This window comes from Chiloscyllium plagiosum, unplaced genomic scaffold, assembly GCF_037043375.1.
Source record: "Chiloscyllium plagiosum isolate Xiang-an unplaced genomic scaffold, Cpla_swu_hap1 HiC_scaffold_18, whole genome shotgun sequence".
NCBI classification, from domain to species: domain Eukaryota; kingdom Metazoa; phylum Chordata; class Chondrichthyes; order Orectolobiformes; family Hemiscylliidae; genus Chiloscyllium; species Chiloscyllium plagiosum.
Genome location: NW_028270156.1, coordinates 37,339,250 through 37,365,250, shown reverse-complemented (window position 1 = coordinate 37,365,250; position 26,001 = coordinate 37,339,250). Strand labels below are relative to the sequence as shown.

Sequence of the window (26,001 nt, the reverse complement as noted above, 5' to 3'; positions counted from 1 at the left end):
ATGATCTCAGCTGGGTTACTTACTTACCAAAAGAGTATGATATCTCTCCAAAAGCAACACCCGTCATTTTAGACATTCTTCCACTAGGTCAAAAGTGCACAAGTCACATTTAGGGCACCCAATGAAAATGAAGTGAGTTGCACTTGACCACATGCAGTTACTTTGTTAACCTATGCACGTGTAATCAAAATCCATCTTAATTTCCTGCTCGTCAAAATGGCGAGGGGCCAGGATCTCAGATGGGTGTTCTGGATTCAGGCCCCCTGTACTATTTTCACTTGCACAAAAATTCAGTCAAATCTCACATGTGAATAATGACCATTTGGACAAGACAGCCATAAGCAATTTGAGAGAGAGAAACCAAACATTAATGAGTCAGACCAAAATTCATGAAGGGAAGAGTCCAGAAATTAGGTGAACAACTATTTAAAGTTATTTTGTTAAAGTTTCTGGGTCTATTTCCAATTCTGGGGTAAGGAGTTTCCAACTGGACCTTCAAATTACAGAATGACATATTTAAGTTTAAATGGCCTTCCTTATTACTGATAAGAAATTCAGACACCAAAATAATAAGTTAATAAAATGTGGAGCTGGAAACGCACAACAGGTCAGACAGCATCGGTCGAGCAGGGTCTTGAAGGGTCCTCACCCGAAATATTGACTTTCTTGCTCCTCAGATGCTGTCTGACCTGCTGTCTCTTTCCAGCTCCACATTTTATTGACTCGGATTTCCAGCATCTGCAGTCAGTCCTTACTATCAAAGTTAAGTAGCTAGGATACATTCTAATTCTTGCATATTGTATATGTTATTCATAAGAGCCCAAGTTTTAAAATATCAAAGCAAAAGAGAAGTAGGGCATTCAGCCATAGAGTCTGTTCCATCCCACAAGGAGATCATTTCTGATGTCATAATCCTCAACTCCACTTTACTGCTTTTTTCCCATAACCCCTGATTCCCATATTGATCAAAAAAACTTGACTATTTCAACTCCGCGTTTACTTAATGACCTAGCCTTGACCGTTCTTTTCTGATAAAGATTTGCACTGATTTACTCTCCTTACAACAAATTCCTCATCTTCATTCTAACTGGGTGAGCCCTTCCTCAGATGATACCTTCTGGTCCTAGGATCTCCCTCAAGAGGAAACAACTTGTCTAAATCTACCCTGTTGAGTCCCCCACCCTGTAAGAATCCTGTATTTTTCAATAAGATCCCCTCTCACATTCTACTAAACTCCATTTAGGACATGCCCAAACTGCACAAGCACACCTCAAGACCCAGGATTCTATACCAGGATAATCCTAGTGAATCTTCTCTCTACTGCTTCTAATGCCAGTATGTTTTTCTTAGATGAGGGGACCAAAACCGTTCACAGTATTCCAGCTGTGGCCTAACTGGTTACAGTTTTAGTAAGTTATCCATTGTCTTTGAAATCAGGGCCAAAATTCCATTTATCTCCTGTATTAATATGCCAACTTGTTTTTTTATTTATGCATGAGGACTCCCAAGTCTATGTGCTACAGCTTTCTGTAGCCTTTGCCCATTTAACTAACATTCAGTTTCTCTATTTTCTTGCCATTCCCCCCACATTATTGTCCACCTGCCATGGTCTTGCACCCTCACTTCACTGAGCTACATCCATTTGTAGACTCCTTGTGTCAGCATCACCATTTACCTTCCCACGAGCATTCCCTTGACTTCTATTTCTGTCTCCAAGGTCTGCGTATGACAGTGAATTCCAGAATGCAGTGAATGCAGCGATGGGCATGCCAGTGTTGATCACTGTGCATGGAACCTTGCAGCAGCTGTGCACAAGCGCAGCCATGCAGTTTAGAAGGACCATTGTTTCCCATTATTAATTATCACACCCGATATGACACTTCATCCCACTGTAAGCAATTATATGGGTATCTTGCTATTGAATCCTTCTGAAATATTATCCTGAGAAATTCTTTCCTAAGGTCACTTGGCATGTGCCAGACATTGCTGTGATGGCATACGGACGATCTAGGTCTGCCAATATTACTTTGTGAACCCAGAAACTACTAGCAACAATGGTTGTGACATGAGCTGATTTTACCTTTCCATTTTCACCTTGTGAAAATCCTGGGTTCTGCTCTGACTCTCACTGCAGCATGAATGGAAGTGCAGACTTGCACTATCATTGGTCGGCACTACCTCCCCCACTACAACAGTTTTTCACATCTTATAACACTACTCTTCAACAATACTTCAACTAGTTACGTACATTGCTAGCCGAGGAACGGAAAACAGAAAAATTACATTTAATCTTCAGTCTATTTGCAGGAAACTGCTCTCAGCTAAGCAGCAGCAGAATACTATAACCTTAGAACCAGCCTTTAAGTGTTCATATGATATTAGGTGCAGTCAGACATACGGTTGATTCCCAACAATCCGGGAGAAGATGTCATGAGCTGCCTTCTTGAATCAGTCTAGTTTGTTACCCACAGGGCTTTAAGGGAGGAGATCCAAGATTTACGCCTAATAACAGTGAAGGAACATGACATAATCCCAACTCAGGATGGTGAGTGGATTGGAGGGGAGCTTGCAGATGCATCTGCTGCCATAGAGTCAGAGAGATGTATAGCACAGAAATAGATCCTTTGGTCCAACTTGCCCATGCTGACCAGATATCCTAACTTAATCTAGTCCCATTTGCCAGTACTTAGCCCATATCCCTCTAAACACTTCCTATTCATATAAATATCCAGATGCCTTCTAAATGTTGTAACTGTACCAGCTTCCACTACTTCCTCTGGCAGCTTATTCCAAACATGCACCATCCTCTGCATGGAAAATTTGTCCCTTAGGACCCTTTTAAAATTTTTCTCCTCTCACTCTAAACCTATGCCCTCTAGTTCTGGACTCCCCCATTCCAGGGCAAAGACCTTGACATTTACCCTATGTCCTTCATTATTTTATTAACCTCTATAAGGTCACCCCTCAGCCTTCAATGCTCCAAGAAAAAAAAGAGACCCTGCCTATTCAGCCTAGCCTTATAACTCAAGCTCTCCAACCCAAGCAGCATCCTTGTAAATCTGTTCTGAACTATTTCAAGATTCACAAGATCCTTCCGATAGGAGGGAGACCAGAATTGCACACAATATTCCAAAAGTGGCCTAACCAATGACCTCCCATCTCCCATTCTCAATGATCTGACCAATAAAAGAAAGCATGCCAAACATCATCTTGGTGGACAATGTCGAAGTCACACATTTGGAAGGTGCCGTCAAAGAACCTTGATGAGTTATTGAACAGCATCTCATCAACAGCACACACTGCTGTCACACTATGTTGGTGGAAGCAACTGCTGATGTGGTGAATGTGATGCCAATCAAGGGGTTGCTTTATCTTGGATGGCGTTAAGCTTCTTTAGTGCTGTTTCAGCTGTATTTATCTAGGCAAATATGGAGATAATTCCATTACACCCTGACTTTTGCCTTATAGATGGTGGACAGAAACTAGAGGGATCAGGAGGGGAGTAACTCTGAAATTCCTAGCCTCTGACATGCCCTTGTAGTCACAGTATTTATATGATTGGTCCAGTTAAGTTTCTGGTCAATTGAAGGCTCTAGGATGTTGACAGTAGAGAACATAGCATTGGTAATGTCACTGAACATTAAGGGTTGATAGTTGGATACTCTGTCTGGCTGAGATTACTTTTGCTGTAGAATAAGCTTTCTACACCTAATGTTTGCTCTCACACGTGCACATGCAGACCTGGCATTGGAAGGCACATGTTAAAGCAAAGCTATGCAAGAAACAAAATCCTTCAACTGTGGAGAAACATGAATTGGAGAAGTAAATTTCTTGACTATTTATAAACAGAAAATAGTAAGCTAATTGGCTCTTCTAGCCTGCACAGCTGTTGATATGATCATGGCTGATCATCTAACTTAGCTGCTTGTCTCTGCTATTTCCCATACCCTTTAATCCCTTTCATGCTAAGAATTATATCTAGCCCCTGCTTGAAAACATTAACCTCAACAGCCTTCTGCAGCAGAGAATTCCACAGCTCACTTCTCCTCGTTTCAGTCCTAAATGGCCTACCTTGTATCCTTAGACTATAACGCTTGGTTCCAGACTCCCCAGTCAATGGGAACATCCTCCTTGCACTTACCCTGCCTAGTTCTATTATAACTTGATAGGTTTTTATGAGATCCACCCACTACCTCATTCTTCTACACTCCAGTGAATCTAGTCCTAACCAGAAAAACAAAAAAAAAAAGTGCTGGAATTCAGAAATAAAATAGGACATGCTGGAAATACTGAGCAGGTTTGGCAGCATCTGTGGAGAGAAACCAGAGTTAAATGTTTCAGGTCCAGTGACCCTTCTTTGGAACTGACAGTAGTTAGGAAAAGGATAGTTTTTATGTAGAAGATAGGGTGGTAGTAAAGGAGATGACGCCAACTTCATCTAGGTGACCTCCAAAATATCCATCTTCTGCCTCCACCAAGGATTCCCTAGCACCATAGTTGACAGGGCCCTCAGCTGGGTCCAACTCATCTACTGCATTTCAGCCTTCACCCCGCTGTCCCCTCCCACAACAGCAATTGGCCCTTGTCCTTGCCTATTTTCCCAGCAGCATCCACATCCAGAGGACCATTAGTCACCACCTCCAATGGAATGCCACCACCAGACACATACCTCCCTCCCCTCCCCTTTTCCCTGCAAAGACTGTTCCCTCTGGCACATCCTGGTCCATTCCTCCTTCACTCTCAACATCCCCCCCACTGCACCTTTTCCTGCAACTGCAGAAGGTGTAACCTGTGCCCATTTACCTCCTCCCTCCTCAGTATCCAAGGGCTCAAACACACCTTCCAGATGAAGTAGAACTTTACCTGCACTTCACTCAATCTAGTTGACTGCATTCACTGCTCACAATGTGGTCTCCTCTTCATGTGGGGCAATGAAACATAGACTGGGTGACCGCTTCGCAGAACATCTGTGTTCTGTCCTCGAGAAAGACTCTAAGTTTCCAGTTGCTTGCCACTTCAATACACCACCTTGGCCCTTGGCCAACATGTCTGTCTCAGGCTTGCTGCAGTCTCCAGTGAAGCTCAACACAAGCTGGAAGAACAGCACCTCATTTTCCATTTGGGAACTCGACAGCCTTCTGGATTCAATATGGCGTTTAACAATTTTTGGGCTTGAAGCACCTCCTTCCACATGTTTATCCTAACCTCCCCATACAAAACCTTGAGATCACATGGTCTACTATGAGACACAACCCATTGTTAGGCACCAGTTGTCCCCATTAGCAGCTATTCATTCTCCTAAACTGACCATTATCCATTCCTTTGTCTGTCCAACTGTTTCTTTTTCCTCTCTTTGGGCTCTATCTCCACTTATTATTTACTCCTTATCCCCGCCGGACACCCTATCTTCTGCATGAAAACAAACCTTTTCCGAGCTAACATCAGTTCTGAAGAAGGGTCACTGGACCTGAAACATTTACTCTGATTTCTCTCCACAGATGCAACCAAACCTGCAGAAATTTCCAGCTATTTATGTTTTATTTATAGTCGTAACTGACCCACTACCTCTTTATTTTTCAGTTCTCCCATCCCAGGAAAGAGTCTAGTGAACTTTTGTTGCGATACCTCCATGAACAGAGCATCGTTCATTAGATAAAGAGACACAATACTCCAGATACGGTCTCACCAAGGCTCGGCAAAATTACAGCAACACATCTTTGCTTCCATGCTTAAATCCCCTTGCTACGAAGACCAACGTAACATTTGCCTTCTTCACTGCCTGCTGAATTTACTAAGTGTCCAAACATACCTTTACCAGGCAGTGTCTGCAAACCATTGTCTAGGCCAAAGGCTCCAGCCGTGGACCTGTTGAGGCCATTCCCAAGTGATATGAGTTCAGGTTCACTCATGTAAGTACGCAGTTCAGTCTGAAACAAAGTAATAAATTTAACATGTCAGAATTGAGGCAGAGTTTGTCCACAAACATTTTTACTGTAAACAGATTATAAATGATATTAATAATCAGTTGACAGATGACATCCAAATAGATTCTTTTTCACAATCTGTAATATTATTTGATTAATCTGCAAAATGGACCAGTTAAACAGATCTCGAGTAACTGATTACTAAATTGATCGCAAATCAATGATCCTACTGGCAGGAATTTAGCATTTCAGCCAGGAAACATGCTCCAGGGAGGTGGCTTTATACACAGGAAAGTTAAATGAAGGGAAGAAATAATATGGAATATTACTCTAAATCAAGCTGCGGGAAGGGACACAAAATTTAGCTGTTTAGAAAGTAAAATGGATGATCAGAAAGGTTTGCAAAACAAGAAGAGTAAACAACACGTGAAATGACTTCCAGGCAAAACATTGGAATTGAAAAGCCTGAGCCATTTCATGAACAGCTAGATGCAGAAATGGCAGAACGTTTCGGTTGTTTTAGAAGAATGAATGCACAAGGGTCACATTGCATTTCTCATCCATAATTGCTTTGCAAAGTGCAAAACTAGACTCTCTTCAGACAACCAAATTTTGTTTTAAATTGGCTAAATATTTAAAACTCTGTCTTGTACACGCAGATTGTTTAAAAAAGCCATTGAGGAAAATAAAACTTTGGTTTTCACCATATACCTTCATAGAATGCTAATAGTTATCCTCTTGCTATCAGTGGAAAGTTTCACTTCATTTGCTTACTTTGTAATCTCCATTCAAATATTGGCCAAACTCCCGGTCTCTCTTCCTTTCATCAGATTGGCGTTTCAGTCCCCTGACTGATGTATGCCTGATGACTGTAGCATCTTTTGGAAGAGGTGGTACAACTGGTGGTTCATCATCAGGGCTATACATGTGAGGGAGAGGTGGTCGAGGTGGAGCTTGATCCTCTAGCTATGAGGAATATTTAATAAGATTTTTATTTTTAAATCTGTTGGCATATACATCTCTGTACATTGATTTAAGCCAACCACAAGGATATCATATCTCAGGACTCTTGAGTCATTGAACAAGATTAGATAACCAGAAGTAACAATAATTATCAAAACTATGAAGAATGCAACAAGAATTGATTGAAACAAATTAATAAATTCAAGAACATTGACATAGATAATTTAAGATCAAGGAGGGATTTCAAACAGAGCAATGATACACCAATTGTAAACATGAAATACGTCTCAAAGAATTGTGAATACTGGAAATCAGAAACAAAAACAGAAATTGCTGGGAAAACTCAGGTCTGGCAGCATTTGTGAAGAGTATGCAGAATTAATGTTTCAAATCTAAAGAAGGGTCACTTGACTCAAAACGTTAACTTGGTATTTCTCTCCACAGATGCTGCCAGTTTTTTCAGCAATTTCCATTCTTGTTTATGAAATAAGTCTCCATGTAAAGCAATTACAACAGTCAGAACAAATGAGTTTCAAGAAATTCAGTATCCCTCAGTAAAGCAACAATTGAAAGAAATGATGAAAAGTTGACATTGAGATCTAATTGGATTAAATGGCCATTTCCTGTTCTCAAAACATGAAAGTTTAAGACTTTTACAAGCATGTTTGAAGCTTGACCAGAAAATTCTGATTAACAGGATTCATGCAAGAATCTTGCTGTATTATTTTAATATTATTATTCTAGCCTTGGCAGATTTATGGAGAGACTTACCACCGTTAGATGTTGTCTGAACTGAGGCAGAGGTTGAGGTTTGAATGGTGGCAGATTAACAGGCTGTTGTTGAGGTTGAAATTGTGTTTCCACAGGCTCTGGAGGTGACAGCACTGGACTCACTGAGGGACTCAGCTGCATGCCAGTTCGCCCCTCTTTCACTGAGAATGTATTCATTACTGAAGGCACCATTGAGGAAGGCACTGAAGGCATGGTTTCTCTTTCTATGCAGAACAAGTGATTAAATTCTTAATCTCAAATTAGTACAGAAGCAACTATAATATGAGTTTAACTTTTACATTTCGTGGATATTATTATATTCGGGCCATTTCCTGAAAATGTTAAACCAAAACATTTATACAGTGTGTTTAAGTTAGCAAATGTCCCATGGTGGACTTAGGAGATTTATCAAACAAAACTTAACACCAAGCCAGATGAGCTGACATGAAGACAAACGAGGAGGTAAATATTAAGAATTTCTTTTGGAGGGGTTTGGTGAGGGGAGGAGAAATAAAGAGGATTATGGGATAATATCAGATCTTAGGGCCTAAGATATTGCACGTACAGCCTTGAAGGCAGAACAATGAAACAGGAATGAGCAAGAGGCAAGACAAGGACAGATAGTGGGCGGCACGGTGGCACAGTGGTTAGCACTGCTGCCTCGCAGCGCCAGAGACCCGGGTTCATTTCCCGACTCAGGCGACTGACTGTGTGGAGTTTGCACGTTCTCCCCGTGTCTGCGTGGGTTTCCTCCGGGTGCTCCGGTTTCCTCCCACAGTCCAAAGATGTGCAGGTTAGGTGAATTGGCCATACTAAATTGCCCGTAGTGTTAGGTAAGGGGTAAATGTAGGGGTATGGGTGGGTTTCGCTTCGGCGGGTCGGTGTGGACTTGTTGGGCCGAAGGGCCTGTTTCCACACTGTAATCTAATCTAATCTAATCTAATCTAATCTAATCTAATCAATATCAGGGCCATCAGGCTGGACGTGGGTATGGAAATGGAAGGACTATGAATAAAAAAATGAGATTTGCAAAATTGAAACAATACCAGACTAAGAACTAACGCAGGTCAATCTGCAGAAGGATGAGCCCAACACACAAGCACAATACCTGAACTGTCCTTCCTAAATAAAAGTTTTTGTCTCTGATAGGCAAGAGAACACATCTTCACAATTTGCTCACTTTGTTTGAAACTACAACCTCCTGAATGAAAGTACCTGCGTTCAGCACTTCAGTAGCAGGTCAAATTGGAACCAGATGGGGATTCAGTTCAAGGGACACTGTCATCCATTTTTGCATAGAAGTGAGCTGTTCAGGTGGCACCATGCTGGATCCAGTGTCCTTGGTGAATCAAACAAATATGGCTGGAGAGATGGCTCTTAACTAATTGGGGATGGGGAGGGTTTGAGAGTGGGGAAAATGTAGGTTTACAAAGCAAAAGGAAATAACATTTCAGGGCATGTATTTGGATAACAATACCAAGAATTGGAGATGAAGGGATAGAGTATACAAAGTTGGGAAAAATGCAGCAAATGGGTCAATGGGGGAGGAGAGACTGCGTAATTATTCAGTTCTTCACGTCTGCAGTATTTGGAATGAAATAATTGAATTAATGGCACAAATCGAAGTTAATGGTTATGGTATTATAGCCAAAATGGAGATATGGCTACCAAGAGATCAAAGCTAATTGAAATATTCAGGGGTATATAACTTTGAAAGGGAGAAAAGGAGGGTGAAGCAACTTCGTTAGTATGGGATGGGATAAATACAACAGCAAGAAATGATCTTGGATCTGAAGATGGGCAGAGGTTAGAAATAACAAGGGTAAATAACACTGTATGGAGTTGTTTATAGTCCCCCTCACAATAGTTACATGGCAGGAGAGAATAAATCAGGAGATAATAAGGACTTGAATAAAGGACGGTCCATGCATCATGGCTGACTTTAACTTTCATACACAGAGGTACCTTGATTATCCGGCATTCAACTATCCGCATATCAGATTATCCGGCAAGATCACGAGTCCTGATGCTTGGCTAAACAATGTTATCCTGCATTCAACTATCCAGAATTCAATTAACTGAATGAAATACTCCCCACCCGTGTCCTTTGGATAATCAAGGATCCTCTGTAGATTGGGAAAATGATGGAGATAGCCACAACGAAGAGTTCATACAAGCTAGCTTCCCAGAACAACATATTGGGAATCCAACTAGTGATCAAGCTGCTTTGGATCTGATGGCGTGAAATGAAGCAGGTTTAATAAATGATCTCAGAGTGCAACATCACTTAGAAAACAGTGACTATGACACAGGAGCATTTAGCATTCAGTCTGAGGGGGAGAAACTTGGGTCAGGAAAAAAAGAGTTGTCCTAAACTTAAAGAATAGTAATTACAATGAAGTGATGGCGGAACTTAACTGGAGTGGACTGTGAAAAGAGGCAAAGGCTTCTCAGGAACAATGGCAGATGTTTAAGAAAATAGTTCATGGCTCAAAGCAAAAACATATCCCAGTGAGAAAGGAGGATTCTCGGTCTGGAATATGCCAATCAGGTCATTGGAAGTTAAGGATAGTGTGATGAGACTGTGCCTTTTAATTCCGTGCTGGTTCTCTTGCAGAGAAGTTTTGCATGGTGTTGTTGGAATGTCTCCTTCAGACAAGCAGTTGGTAAGTAGCTTTTGAGTTCTCCCTTTGTGTTTTTTTTAAATCTAGACACAGAAGAGTCATGAGTGGGTAGGGTCAGGACTCACACAGGCCTATAAAGGCTTTTAGTTTTGCTTTCAGTTCATTAGAAGGTTGCTCGCTGATTTGTGAACTAAAAAGTCAAGGTCCCAGCTGCTAGAGTCTTCGACAGTGTGGCTTCCTCTTAAAAACCAAAAATGACAGACTCTTTTTGTCTTCTGGACTGGAGAGAGACAGCACGAGAACCATAACTGTTTTGCTAAATTGAATTTTTCCAAAGGGTGCATTCATGGAATGCTATCGATATGGAAAAAGTTGATGATTAGTGGTTAAATAACACTGTATCTTGTTAAGTATTTCAACAGAGTTGGAGATATGTCAACTTATCTTCTTTGTTTGCTTTTAACTGTGTTGTAATAGTGAGTTTCGACTAAAGCCTAGTGGTGGACCAATTGAGTCACATTTAGAACATAGCACCTTACACTCACCTTTAAGGAAATATACAAGTTAGGGTCTAGGCTACCTCCTTACAATACTTTGATGGTGTCTGGACTGATCCATAAGAATAGCATCAAATTAAAAGCAAAAACATACAATGTGGCAAAGATTAGTAGCAAGACAGAGGATGAATATAGTTTTTTTAAAAAATCAAAAGATGACCAATAAACTTTGAGGCTAAATGTGCGAATAATGTTAGGATGGTAATATTAACATGAGACTCGCTAAATTTATAAAAAGGAAGAGGGGGGCCCAAGTGAACACAAGACCCTTTGAGATCATCGCTGGGGAAAGCATGGGGGAAAGAGGAAATGGCAGAAGAGTTGAATAAATGGTTTACATCAGTCTTCTAAAGATATTTACAGCATTCGAAAGTTACAAAATAATCAAGGGGCAAAAGGGGGATGAGTAAACGAATACAATAACTATCATGAGAGAAAAAGTCCAAGGGAAACTAAAAGCTGATAGGTCCTCTAAGCTTGATGGGATGCACTCTAGGATTTTAACAGGAAATAGCTACTGAGATAGTGGATGCACTAGCAGCAACCTTCCAAGAGTTCTTAGATTTTGGAAAAGTGCAGAAGAATCAGAAAACTGCCAATGTAACATCTTTATTCAAAAAGAAGAAACAAGAAATACAGAATAACAGGCAAGTTAGCTTGTAAAGGGGATCAAGGGATGATGAGGAGAAAGCAGGAGAATGGGATTGAGAAACGTATCAGCCATGATTGAATGGCAGAACAGACTAAATGGGCTGAATGGCCTAATTTCTGCTCCTGTCTCTTATAGTCTTACATCTGTTATTGGGAAAACATTACATTCTATTATAAACAACGTAATCGCAGAGCATTTCGAAAGACGTAAAATCATGGCTGACAAATAATCAGAACACATACAGGGGAAGCGGTGGATGCAACATATTTGGAATATCCAAAAGGCTATTGATAAGGTATCACATGTTAGTTACTTCATCAGTTACAAACCCATACAATATTTTAGCTCTGTTAAAGGATTGGCTAATTAATACAAGATACATAGTTGGAAAAAACGGGTTTTTTTCAGGGTGGCAACCGTAATTAGTGGAACGCCACAGGGATCAGTGCTGTGACCACAACTATTTACAATATGTGTTGATGAGGAAAATCAATGTACAGTAGCCAAGCATGCGTATAGCACAAAAATAGTGGAAAGGCAAATAGTGACAAAGAGTCTGCAGAGGGCTGTAGACAAGCTAAGTGAGTAAGATATAACACTGGAAGATGCAAGGTTATGCACTTGGGCAGAATAAAGGATCTGCATATTATTTAAACAGGGAAAGACTGTAGAAAGCTGCAGCAGAGAGAGATTTGGGAGTCCTTATATATACATCACAAAAAGAAACCATGTAAGTTCAGCAAGTAAGAGGGAAAGCAAATGGAGTGTTTGCTTTTATTCAAAGCAATATTATGGAATATAAACATCTGGAAATCTTACTAAAATTATACAAGGCACAAGGTTAGATGACACCTGGAATATTGTAAACAATTTTGATCCTCTCATCAAAGGAAAGGTATATAGGCATTGCTGGCCATTCAGAGAAGGTTCACTAGGTTGATCCTAAGTATGGTGAATATGTTTTGTAAGGCAATGTTGAATAGGTAGGTTTGTACTAAATGAATTTTGAAGAATGAGAAGCAAACTTGTTGAAACATTTAAGATTCTTAGGGACTACCTTTTCTCAGGTAAATACAGAGAAGTTGTTTTCCCTTGTGGGACAGTCTAGCATCAAAGATTATAATCTCAGAATAATGGTTGCTCAGTTAGGTCAGAAATGAGGAAGAATTTCGAGGGTAGCGAATACATAGAACTCTTTACTGCAGAGAGCTGTAGTTGTCATTATGTACACTCAAGGACAAAATAGGGAGATTTTTGATCAGTCATGGAATCAAGAGTACTGGGTGGAAAACGTATGAAAGTGACGTTCAGGAGTATTAGATCAGCCATGATATCGTCTAGTGGATTAGACTGGAGGGGTTGAATGACCCACTTCTGCTCCTACATGCTGTGATCTGAAAAGCTGGGTTCTTATGAGTAATGTATTATAATATGGAAATATACCTAAAATTGTAAGATAGAATGCATTAACTTTTGTGTACCAGTTTTGAGCTCTCTCACAAATACACTATTTAAAATGCATCTCATGTCTTATTGCCATTATTACTACACTGAAATCCCAGCATGAAATTTTGTGCTGAAGCCTCTCATATAGGGCCACACTGACAGCATTGTGAGCGAGAAGCAAAAGTGCTGGAATGTGAACCATGATGGTTCAGTGAAGGAGCTCGAGTCACATGGGTCTTACTCTACTGTCTGTGGGGAGCATGTATAATATAGGTGATGACTAATCAGTAATTTGTAAAACTGTAAAATCAATTTCATTCACAGTCCACCACTTATTTCCAGATAGATCAAAAAAAATCTAAAATATGACAAATGACTATCACAACCAGGAAAGGTTTGCAGGGTTTTCACGTATTGTATACTTGAAGTAATTTGTACATGACAAGATCATACCAATTTTAGTAATATGATTGACAAATCAATTTAATTTGGAGGATTGTCAAACAGAACGTTCTGCTTTTCTTCAAGTAATGCCATTTACCTTCCTGGGGTTAACTTATAGTAGGAAGGTAAAGAAAATGGTGCACTAACAAGTTTCAAAACTTGCACTCACCAGGATTCTGAATAGATTCAATGATCATTTTATAGTTGTTCTTATTCACACTGAGGCCTGCCATGACATCCTCAATCCTCCTCAGATCCTTTCTTATCCGTTCTTGATCCTGAATTCAGAAAAGCAAGTCATCAACTTTACAAGTTCAAGGGAGACAAAGCAACATGTGCCCGAAATTAACAACATTTTACCTGGATATTTGTCAGTACAAGAAAACCGACATTCAGTTCAAGTAACTGAACGACAACTATGGATAACAAATAGAGAACTAAAATGAAAACTCTGTTGATAAGTCAATACCCATCTGAGCATTAGGGTCATTTAAAGCAGTATAACTGTTGCACCATATAAACCCAACAAATTCGAGCACTGGTCTGAAGATGATTCACAGGAGGGTTTTAAGGTAGCATTTGATGTTGAGTCATGCAAGAAAATGTTAGGTAGCAGTAATCTATCCAAAGGCAAGCAATGCTCATTTTTCCCAGGCCTTATAGTCTTCTGTTATCTTCCTCAGTTGTTTGCAGGACCATCCAATTTTCAAATATGTATGATGTCTAATATCCTCATTCTTGTTCTTTCCCTCTTTGTATAGCCCTCTTATCATCCTTCAACCCATTCCTTCAACAAGTTCTCTTACTTCAGAATATGACACTGATGCCTTTTCTTGACTATCTTCGCTTACAACTTTCCCTCTATCATCAGCCTGAAAACTTCTTTACTATCCTGTGTACTTCTAAGTGACCCATTTCAGAATGTTGGATGCCCACATTTCAGTACATACAACATGACTCTTCAAATCACAACTTTGAAAATTTTCTAAAAATCTCTACTTATTCCCTTGTTGAGCAATTTTTGATGTTTAAAGAAAGGTTCTTTACAACTGATATTCTAGTTCCGATTTAATTTTTAATAGTAACCACCTTCAGAACAGATGCTTCCCAAGTAACTAAACTATAAGCCTATTACAGCTGTGGACCACTCCTATTGAGCTCTACTTTCACACCATTACATCTGAGAATCTTCATAACTTTGGTCTTCTCTATGTGAATGTTCATTGCCAATTTTCACCAGTTCACTCACTTGTCCATTATTATCTCTACGTTTTCTGCTGTCTTGTCCACCAAGGCCTTCACCAATTGATATTCTATGTTGACAGTGTTCTGTACTTCATTTGGTGTTTTTTTTATAAAAAGAAAATTGCAGTCTCTGTACCTTGCACTCAATTACACTGGATTCATGTTCATTAAATACTATGAATTTACCAGTGATTTCACAGTCCATTCCAGGCACCAATCATTTCTTTCTCCAGTAAGCGCTGATCATTACAAATAGTTGCAATAGCTTTTACCAATTCATCCAGTCAAAAATATTTTCATATTCCACAGAGCAGATGTACACTTCTCATTCCTTACATTTTATGCTGTCATCACTGCTATAGCCGAAGTCTACAAGCTTTTGTCAACAAAAACTGATGACACCTGCTGTACCTTGTTTGCTTAGGAATCCACGCCTTTTGCCAACATTTCTGAAATGAAGCACTTAACAAAAATAAAGAATTCTCATGCCAATGCAGGTGCAGAAGTGGCATAGAACACAATTTAGTTGCAAATAAAGTACAAGTTCAGCTCAAGGGAGTCAATGGGAGAAATTATCCCAACACAGCAATTTTATTCCAGAGTGTACTTTTTGATAAATTATGTGCTCATCACAATTATACCCATTTTATAACCCATGTTTTAATATTAAGCTCTTGAATATCAGCTAAAGCATAGGTCAAATTTCAGGATAAACTGGCCTGAGCTGTACTCTAATATCCTTAATTGTAACTTTGAAACTGTATCTCCCTCAATAATAGCGAAATTTATATCCTTACAGATTAGAGGTCTCAGTTAGAAGTACTAAAGTATCTGTGGCGAATTGACCTTCATTAAAGTATTCACACGCTCAGTTAGACATTGTTGCTAAACTTGCTTTCCCAACATAACTAGATAACAGGCCACAACTAAAACATTGTGCAAGAACAATTTCCATTGGAAGCATTGAATTTTCTATTATAAACAAACCCATTGGACAACTGCAAAGGCTGAAGCTCCTGGTCCTCTGAATTTCCTTACTTGCCTTGCAGCTGCACTCTTCTGTCCTTGAATACCAAATAAATATGACAACTTGGATCAAATTCTAAAACTAGAAATAGGTTTTGAAGCCAATCCAAAGCCACTTGGAATATACATTGGAGACACTCGGGCTTTGTTGCTGGAACAAAAATGCTCTAACAATTAGAACATTTAAGACTCTGACAGAAGGAGAGCACTGATAACTGATCCCAAATAAGTATAAAATACATAAATGTGTTGATATGTTCACCTCAATGGTGGGACCTGAATGGGACTGGCAGGTGCCTGTGATATTATGAGCCTGTCACCAGCACCAGCCATTCCATTTAGATGAAAATAGGGTTCTTTCAGTCTTTTTGGAGAAGGTCTTCCCTCTCTTCCCCAAATACCATGAATTCCCTTGGGTCTTTATTCTACCCTTTGTTTCTCCATTGCCTCCCAACTATGAATGAAACCATCTATGAATAGAAAGTCAGCAGAGTTCAGCCCAAAGAAAGGTAAACAAATACCAGTTGTGGGTGTTCAGATTCAGTAACATTTTGTAACTTTCATGTACAAATGAAAAAATATATCCGAATGTCTCTACAGTCAGACAGATTGAATGCACTATTTGAGTAAGAAAGTCTATGTTTTTGTTCTGTGCAAATTAAGTTAGCTTGTAGTTTACATTAAACAAGAGATCCAAAACTGTAACCTCATTAAGCAAGTCGGGGCAGGCTTTCAGGAGCACATAAAACTAGCCAACATAGTCTGACTTACAAGAAGGCACCCGAGTTAAGTGAAAAGGGAGAAAGTGAAATGAGGTGTACTTTAACTTGTGTTAAACTTTTTCAGTTTTAGGAATTGAACCTTACTCTAAAAAGAGAAAAAAAATGAGATATGTACCAAGCATTTGGTACGTAACTAATGTCTACTGTACTCCAACAATTCAAAATAATCCAGCAACTGGGAGCAAAATATATAAAAACATAACTGAATTTAAAATTGATAAAACAAAATATACAAATAGATGTGGAGAGGATGGGATAATCTAGGAATCATTCTTTAAAAACCAGGAGTCACCCATTTAAAACAGACGCAATGACATTTGCCCCACCCCAAATCAGAGGGTCATGAGCCTTTGGTATTGTGCTTCAACCAGATTTTCAGGAACAGAGTCCTTGAATATTTTTAAAGATGAGGTACAGAGCTTATTGTTAGGCAAAGGGGAGAAAGGTTATCAGGCACGTGGGACTGTGGTTTTGACGTTACAATCAAGTCAGCCATGATCTTATTCATTGGTAGAGTAGGCTTGAGAGACTTAATAGCCTACTCCTGCTCCAAATTCACATATTATGCAAGCAAATAACTCATTAAAATCATTAGCTTCCAGCTGCAAACTATGTACTTCTGAGAAATGAAACATGCCTTTTACTCGTCGTTTATTCCTCAAATTATTGAGCTTTTTCCAACTTTGTTATTTTGAAAATAATCCTTAGCTGATCATTTAAAACAAAACACAATTTCTATAAAATGAGCTTGCCTGGGGGCTTGGTGCCATTTTCAGGTATCCAAGGATTGCTTCCTTGAGCTGGTTCACATCGTTTTCCGTCTGCTCATATTCTTTCCACGCATTTTCCAATTCCTGCAGACAAATGATACAGGAGTTTGTTAAATTCCACAATGTAATTGGTGAAACACAAAAATGGATTAAAAGTAGATTTCTATTATTTTATTCTCCTATCTCATGGAATGTTTTTATTGACTTTTCCCACAAGGCACAATTAACACAGAAGTAAACAGAACCACAATATACTTTTCTAATCCCAAAGCTCAAAAGACAGCACACAATATTTCAGAGATTACTTCATCTAAAACCTTTCCTGTTTTATAATTGATCCATTTCTCTACAGTTCACAAACATTTAATAAATGGCTTTCCTTAATGCATACAGTAATCCATTTAGAAATATCCAGCCAAATATTCTTAGACCTTCCTGATCCCAATCAACATATTACTGATGATTGAATTGCTGAGAGTAAAGGGGATAATTACAGCACTGAGCTTTTATTCAATATCGACTTATGTACATTAAGAATCAAAAGAAAAAGCTAATTTATTCTCTTTTTTTAAAACCATGAAACACAGCAGCCAGTAGGATGTGCAGGAAGTCAGGCAGGAGACCTGTTTTAAGATCCCTGTCAACCATGATTCATCCCCACTATGAGGAGTGCCAGGTTAGCCCACAATTGAGTCTATTCTTCACGTAACTAAGCATGATTATTTAAATAAAAGTTGTCCAAACATTTGACCTCAAAAGGATTGCATTACTTTCCTTAAAATGATTTGAGAAAGAGCCATTGACTTGATCAAAGTGCAGTGTGTTAACATAGACCAAAGAGTATACAAGGAATGTAGCAACTCAATTCCAGTTCTTTTTCAAAGGAGTTTATCTTTTCATCTTCAGTTCCTTGACCTTGGTGATTCCATTCATGTATTTGCTACTATGGAGGTTCTTCTAGCTCCAGGCTTGCTTTAATTTCTGAAGCAGAGCCCAAACATTACTTTGAAGACAAGCAACATGTTTGAGCTGAATGGTTTGCTAATCCATAAAGATCTTTAGACATTTCCCAGTCAGCAAAAATGCTGCTAATTCTCACTGAGTTTGGCCTTGGAGGCATCACAACTGCTCCACACCTGATCAATCATTTTCAGTTTAAAATAACCCATAAAATATTTAGTTTCTGAAAAGTTAGAATTGAAGGCAGTGCAATGGTTTAGACTCAATTGTGGGCTAACCTGGCACTCCTCATAGTGGGGATGAATCATGGTTGACAGGAATCTTAAAACAGGTCTCCTGCCTGACTTCCTGCATATCCTACTGGCTGCTGCGTTTCATGGTTTAAAAAAAAGACTGCAGAGGAAACAGAATCAGTTGATCCTCTTGACAAAGGCCAACTGTAGTTCAACATTGAGATCCTGAAGTATAGGGCACAGGAAGGAACGGCAAAGAATCAAAATATCGTCATTGTAGGATATTCCATAGTCTAGTGGACAAAGGCATTTCTGCAAGTGTGCAGCCCACATGGTAAGCTGTCTCGCTGCTGATCAAGGTAAATTATATCGTTGAAAGAGCATATAATATTCTCCACAGAAAAGGAGATAGCCAGAAATTGTTGTACATGCAACACCAATGATTGTGTCCAGGGATTGAGGTCTTACAGTTAGATTTCAGGAGCTCAGAAGGAAGTTAAAAGAGTAGCACCTTGTAGTGTCTTGTGCTAATGAGAGTAGAAACTGGAAGGAAGGGAGGATTAATGCATGGTGCAAGATGGAAGGCTTCAGATTTGTGGCCACTGGGACCAGTTTTAGGCAAGAAACACCAATTCAAGGGGAGGAGACCAGAACAGTATTGGTATAAATATCTTCATATGAATGTTCACTAATATCACTGCTAAGGATTTAAACTAAATTGGTTGGGAAATAGATACCAGTGTATTAGTGTGGTAGGAGGAATAAGTTGCATAAAGGACAGAGTGTTATTATACTTTAGGATGTTTAGAATAAGGAATGGTACTGTAATAGATGGGACCAGACTATGGGGAATACAAAAACAGGTTTACAATGCATGCATGTAAATTCACAAAGTGTGGTTAAAAGAGTGGATGAACTGTGAGCATAAACAGCTGTGTAAGAATATCACATGGTAGTTATTGTTGAAAAATTACTTAAAATTAGTGAGTACTAACCACTAAAATTTAAAAGATATGAAGTATTCAGAAAAATGCAAAGTAATTGGGCGGCACGGTGGCTCAGTGATTAGCACTGCTGCCTCACAGCACCAGGATCCTGGGTTCGATTCCCGCCTGTCTGTGTAGAGTTTGCACATTCTTCCTGTGTCTGCGTGGGTTTCCTCCGGGTGCTCCGGTTTCCTCCCACAATCCAAAGATGTGCACATCAGATGAATTGCCCATGCTAAATTGCCCACAGTGTTAGGTATGTCGTCAGGGGTAAATATAGGGTAGGGGAATGGGTTTGGGTGGGTTTCTCTTTGGAGGGGTGGTGTGGACTTGTTGGGCTGATGGGCCTGTTTCCACACTGTAGAGAATCTAATCAAATGAAGGCAGGCTGGCAGTTTGATGAGGAAGACCTTGTAATGCTGGAATGAGAGGACATGGATCAAAATGGGCAAAGAAAAATCAAAGTTTGAGTAAAGAAATAAAAAAAGCATTACTATACCACTGGGGACCCTATCTACTTGTTCCTCCATATTGCTCTCACTATTTAAAGGAAATCACCGACATACGCAAGAATTTCGTAGTCATACCGGTCAGCCTTAATTACTCAAATATTAATTGGAATAATATTAGAATAAGCATAAGGAAAGAAATGAATGTGTGAAATGTGTTTGGGGCATTTCCTTGACCAGTATGAAGGTGTTCCAAATAAAAGAGGAGATATTGCTGAATTTGTTGCTGGAGAATTATTTGAGCTAAGTGAGCCAAGTATATATGGGGGAAATAAATGTATTAGAGTGTTCACTGTATCATATGGTTCGACTCATAATGGAAAAGAGCAAGTAACAACCTGAAGCCAAGCTTCTACATTGGCAGGACGTAGGTTTCAATGGTATGAGAAGTAACATGGAACATAGAACCAAAGGCCGACAGAAACCATTGAAATGGAACAATGAGTGATCATTGAGTAGATATTTTAGGTAAAGGTGGTACATGTTATGTTATATTGCAGAAAAACAACAACTTTGCTTTCTCTATCATTAAATTTTATGTTGATGCTGACAGGTGAAAACATTTTGCTCATTTTATTAAGCAAGATTGTTACAGCAGTTTGAAGATTTCCATAATATCTAACAGGGTTGCACAGGCACATTTCAAATGCGTCTTCTAGCTGAAGTTATAGTTAAAGGAAGACAAAACTGATTTTAAAAGCAGCCTGATAGTGCAGGAGTCATATTGCTTAACTTCTGTATATTTGTGTGTCAGACACAAACTCATATGACCATTTTTACATCTGATATACTAAAAGTGTTACTTTAGCAGACCATACAAGCTACAACAACTAGTTAGGTGAATTACACTTACTGTGCAGACTTTGGAAATCTCAGCTCGGATTTGAACCAGATCCTCTTGTAGCAGCCGCTGTTGATAGGCAATCTTCTCAGTATGAGTTGGCTGTCCTTTATATTGATCCAGTTGTCTGTGGGTTACCTCCAGTACTGATTCAAGCTTGTCCTGAATAAACATGTCAAATCAGAACTTGCAGCAATCATCACCATTTCAGCAAAACCTAAATGAAAGGACATGTCCTCCGACACCTCTAAGATACATCAGTAATCAAATCCTATTATTTTGTTTTGCGTGGGATGGGGTGGTGGTAAGGCAGATGAGTGGGATGTGGATAGGCAAAATCATTTGAGTCACTGCCAGAGTCAAAGGGTAGGATGGCAGGTCTAAAAGAAGCAGATGGAGGTTGGCACCCAGTGGGTAAAAGATTACCAAGACACCAGGAAGAACAAGTAGCCTAGAGAAAGCAGAGTGGCCTTTTAGGTAGCCAAGAACTTAATCAAGTGAGATGTCAACCTGGAATGAAATGAAATGAAAAAAAACTAAACAGCAAGATGCAGGAGTGATAGTGGTGATACAGAGTTGGGAAATGGAGGTTCAAGGCTCAGGTCAAACTATGTGTGGGGTCTGACCGGATACAGAAGACTATTTGAGCATGATCAATGTGACATGAGAAATGACTTGTTAGTAAACAGATGACCTTTTATCCTTCCTTCAGTTCTCTATGTCAAATAGATTTTAAAAATTACAACACTTGGTATAATGTTCAAGTAAGCAACTGTTAAAATACTGGCACGTAACTTAAATCCAACCAACTCAAAATCTGAAGCAGACTTCAAACCAAGACCCAAACCCAGGCGAAGCTGTCCTTTCATTAACATAATTCTTCTGCTGTGGATTTACTGGATAAAGGTACCTGCAATTCCTGCGCCATTCTCATACACTGATGGCTTTCTGGTTGAAATGTTGGTTTCTTGCCTGTCCCAAGTTAAAATGGGTTTGTGACTAAACATTTAGGACTTATACAAGTGTCGCCAATCCTCTGCAGTCATCAATTTCAATTACTTGGATTACTGCACTCGAAGTCACAATAAAACTTATCAATTTACTATCAGTAGTCTCCGTTGAACTGTCATTATTGTGCTATGTTTTTTTTGTTCCATTCTCCTTGAAGCAAGCAAACGAATCACAATAAATCAGTATTGTTTATTTAAAGTTCCAGAGCAGAGGCCAGTTCAGTCTATGTACGGGGAGGCAACGGCCTAGCAATAGTATTGCTGCACTTTTAAATGTTCTGGGGACCCAGTTTCAAATCCTGCCACAGCATTCAATCGAATTTGAATTCAATAAATATGTGGAATTAATATCACCATAAATCCATTATCAATTGTTGGAAAATCCCATCTGCTTCACTAATGTCCTTTAGGGAGAGAAACTATCATTCCTACCTGGTCTGGCCAACATGTGATGCCAGACCCAGAGCTATGTGGTCTTGACTGCCTTCTGGGCAATTAGGGATGGGCAATAAATGCTGGCCTAGCCAGTGATGCCCTCATTCCATGAATGAATTAAAAACAAAGTATCACATTTCGATAAGTGAAGACAGGATTGGTTCTGGGGTTTCATGATTACCATTACTGATGACTACTTTTGATTACAGATTCAGTGAATTAACAACTAAATTTCACCAACTGTCATCTTGGGATTATTCTTACTTCTGAATAGTGTGTCCAGGCTTTGGAAGGGTAGTCCAACAGTGTCCATTCACACATCAGTTCACTCACTATTGGATTCTCCCAGATTTTCGCATTAGGGACAGAAGCTTGTCAGAACAGTTATTCCATTTCTATTATCATTTCCTACTGGATGATATTATATATTATACTAATTTCTTGATTATTGATTGAATATATCACAGAATGGAGTAGAGGCACATAAACTAGGAAAGTCCTAGATTCAAGTCAAATTATCTTTAATAGTCCTCACTATTGCAGTGCATATATGTGGAGACTGGAAAACTTGGACAGTGAGTTCTTTACAGTCAAACTGTTGGCCATCTTATCTTTATTTATATATAATGGCAGAATATACAAAGTGCAGTCAGTAAGTAGTCTTGAATAACTTTCAATATGAACCACCATTGAACATCAAGGTGATTAGGTCAATACCAAGAGGTGGTTTTTGCAGACTGAAGGACATAGAATTCAGGGGTGATGGTCTCAGGACAGTCTTTTTTTAATTAGTTGGGTTTTTTTTTAAAATGTGAGACGTTGGGAGACATTTCTTTTATTTGGAACTTCTATCAATCCCAATTCCTAGAGAGCTGCAAAAATGCTCAGCCCATTATTCAATTTAAAGTGAAGAACAATTAACTGGGGAGACAAGGATTCAAGAGACATGGGACTAGGACAAGAAAGAAGGTGCAGAGGTTCAACCATTAGCTTATTGAGTGACAGTATTGGCTCCAGGAGCACAATGCCTACTCCTGATTCCTAATCATACACTCCAAAGCACTTATTTTACATTTGCAGTATTTGCACTGTTCTTTTTGTTTCTCTTTGCAACATACCTTATCTGCTTTCAGTTGCCGAACTTTGGCTTCCAGATCTTGAAGACTTTTGTCCCGTTCACAAAGTCTGCTCAGTTTAGCCTACAGACAGAAAGAATGAATATTTATCAAATGGAAATGGAAATGTACACAACGTTTTGGCATCGTTATTGACACAGTTGCAAGGTGAGATTCTATCACCGCCAGTCTGAAGAGTAAAACATTTAACCGTACTTAACATGAATTACCACAGCAGTCGCTACATGATAGACCATCACTTTAAGCACAAAGCTGGTGTGAGCTCACTTAAAAGCGATTCTGCCATGATCCATGCCATAAGCCTGTGCCGGTTTCCTTACTAAAATATACTGTAAGCTTTACAACAAGTCCAACATCACCAAAACTGCTGCAACCAAGAGGTTAGGACACTATCCTCTATCTGACCAGGTGAAGCAAAAAAGAATTTCAGCAAAACTGGCAACCTCATGAGAAACAGTCATCCACTATATCCAGCACTGTGTATGAGGTTACACGTCCAGGAATTGTTGCAATCCACGGACCACCACTGAATATTTTCACTCAAAACCTCCTTCTACATTTTGATGATTAAGATTGACACACACATGGACATGGCCATCTTCGGCCTCTGAGCTTTTAGCGAATGTTAAAAGAGAAACAACCATTAAAAAAAAAACTTTCCAAGCTTAACAAACGCAAATCTGCACTCTCTCTCTTTCGTTCCTTTGTCCATGTTTTTCTCTCTTTAGTAAACACCCATTTTGAAAACACACTAAAAAGTGATACTGGAAACCAACAGGAAAAAAAATAAACAAGCTGAGAAGCTAACAGAGGAACGAGAATAGTCAGGATGAATTAAATTAGTTTGCTAAAATAGTTAAACTGAGGAATAAGTTTTATTCCTGAGGAAAAAGATATTAAAAGTGTGAAGTCACGTAAGTAGGATAGGATCTTGAAAATGAACATAACTACAATTCAATTTCTGGCATATTGGTTATTATTACCCACAAAGACCTGCTCCTGATATTACAGCTACATTAATATTTGTAGCACAATAACTGCCTGGAAATCTTCTGGAGGTGGCAAAGCATGATCTATGCTTGCTGTCTCCCAATGATAATTCAGTTGTGAGTGGGTATGTAGCAACTGGAGAAATCACAGATGGAAAGTCAATAATTGCTGCATTGCCAAGTTCACCAAGGGGAAAACCTTTCAACTGTAAAATTATTTATTTATAACCCCAGTCAGATAGTGCTCCAAGGAGAACTACATTTTATTACTTTTGTTTTAACATATATATCATCTCAGTTCAAATGTTCTGGCTACATGGTAGCCCAAGTACAGTAAGGAAATGAGGCAAGTTTAAATACAATTCCATTTGATTAAAGTTCCAGTCAATAGATATATGATAGATTGTGGTATTAAAGCATGTAAATATGGATGAATTAGGTTTAATCTCTGCATTTCTGTTCATCTTGGCTTTAACATCAGTTCTTACCCCTGGTCAACAAGAACACAACGTTAATCAACCAATAGCTCTGACACAGCACAATGTGGAGGGAATTCTGGAGACTATGGGGTCAGATAGTGAACTCTTCACAGCTAAATAGCTTGCCAACACTCATTGTTGAGAATCAAACTAAGGAAGAGTACTGTACAGTTCCAGCTTTAAAGAATTCTTGAATAGGAGCTGCAGGGGAAAGTCGTGGAAAAAGAAAATCTGATGCGACTTACATCAGCGTTGCTTTCAGCAATTTTAACTGGTTGCACAACACGTCTGATTGGTTCTTGTCCAGTCACCTAGTATAAAAAGATAGGATGATGACAGCCAGCAGAAAACTATAAATTGCGATCCAACCAACTTTAGATTTCTCTCCCAAAGCAAAAGTTTTTACTCCATGAAGAATTAAAGTATAAAGCCTTTAGTAAAACTGCAATTGAACATTCAACAAATTAGCTTTATTATTAAACCAGTAAAAACCAAAAGTAAAGCGAGAACAGACCAAGGCAAGGAATTATGAAAAAGGGACAGTATAAGGAAATGACCAGCAAAATCTCAAGATCAAATAAACCTCACAAATTTATAACCTGTTAAAAGACAGAATGAGTACTTTCTCAACATTTTCTCTAGCACTTCCATATCAGATATTAACCTTCATGAAGATGATTCAGGTGGTTAGTGGAGGGGTCAGTAATATATTTATTTCCTTCGTTGCATCACCATTTGGTAATGGTGGCTGTGGGTCCCACGCCTAAAGATTATTTTCCAGTGAGCCTTGCTTGGAAAATGCATGCCTGAGATTATCCACTAAGTGCTGAATGTGGCTCAGGATGATATCCCACTCCCATCATCGATGAAGTACCCACCAACATCAAAAACAAAGAAATGACCATTGGTGATGTAAGCATGCCAATACTACTGTTAAGATAGCAGATCAAGAAATGATGTAGAAATCCTGTCAATAATTGCCCAGTTCTATGTACTGCTTAAGTGGATCAGATGAGAAGGATGAAAACCAAAAGTCTTCTGATGTGTATGGAGTGGTATCCCCAATTGACCAAATCCCTTCAGGAGAGAAGAAAATTGGGAAGGTAGTGGAAAGATGAAAAAAAAAAGCAAATATATTTCTCACATGGTGGTCATTCTAACAAAGAATTAACGACGAAGATCAATACAAACATTGAATGATAAACGAAGCATCAGTGAT

The 26,001-nt window shown here is 39.1% G+C and overlaps 1 protein-coding gene across 10 annotated transcripts in view; it reads right to left on the bottom strand.

Annotated features, from left to right (window-relative positions):
- plekha7b (pleckstrin homology domain containing A7b) overlaps positions 1–26,001 on the bottom strand; it is a 472,905-nt gene that overhangs the window by 47,318 nt on the left and 399,586 nt on the right. For all 10 annotated transcript variants that reach the window (XM_043705777.2, XM_043705778.2, XM_043705780.2 and 7 more), the window contains 8 exons: positions 25,028–25,093; positions 23,297–23,377; positions 20,746–20,895; positions 17,187–17,288; positions 13,551–13,659; positions 7,659–7,882; positions 6,699–6,890; positions 5,810–5,927 (listed from right to left, as the gene is read on the bottom strand). In XM_043705777.2, the coding sequence (XP_043561712.2) occupies positions 5,810–5,927; positions 6,699–6,890; positions 7,659–7,882; positions 13,551–13,659; positions 17,187–17,288; positions 20,746–20,895; positions 23,297–23,377; positions 25,028–25,093 (1,042 nt within the window). The remainder of the gene's footprint in view (positions 1–5,809; positions 5,928–6,698; positions 6,891–7,658; positions 7,883–13,550; positions 13,660–17,186; positions 17,289–20,745; positions 20,896–23,296; positions 23,378–25,027; positions 25,094–26,001) is intronic.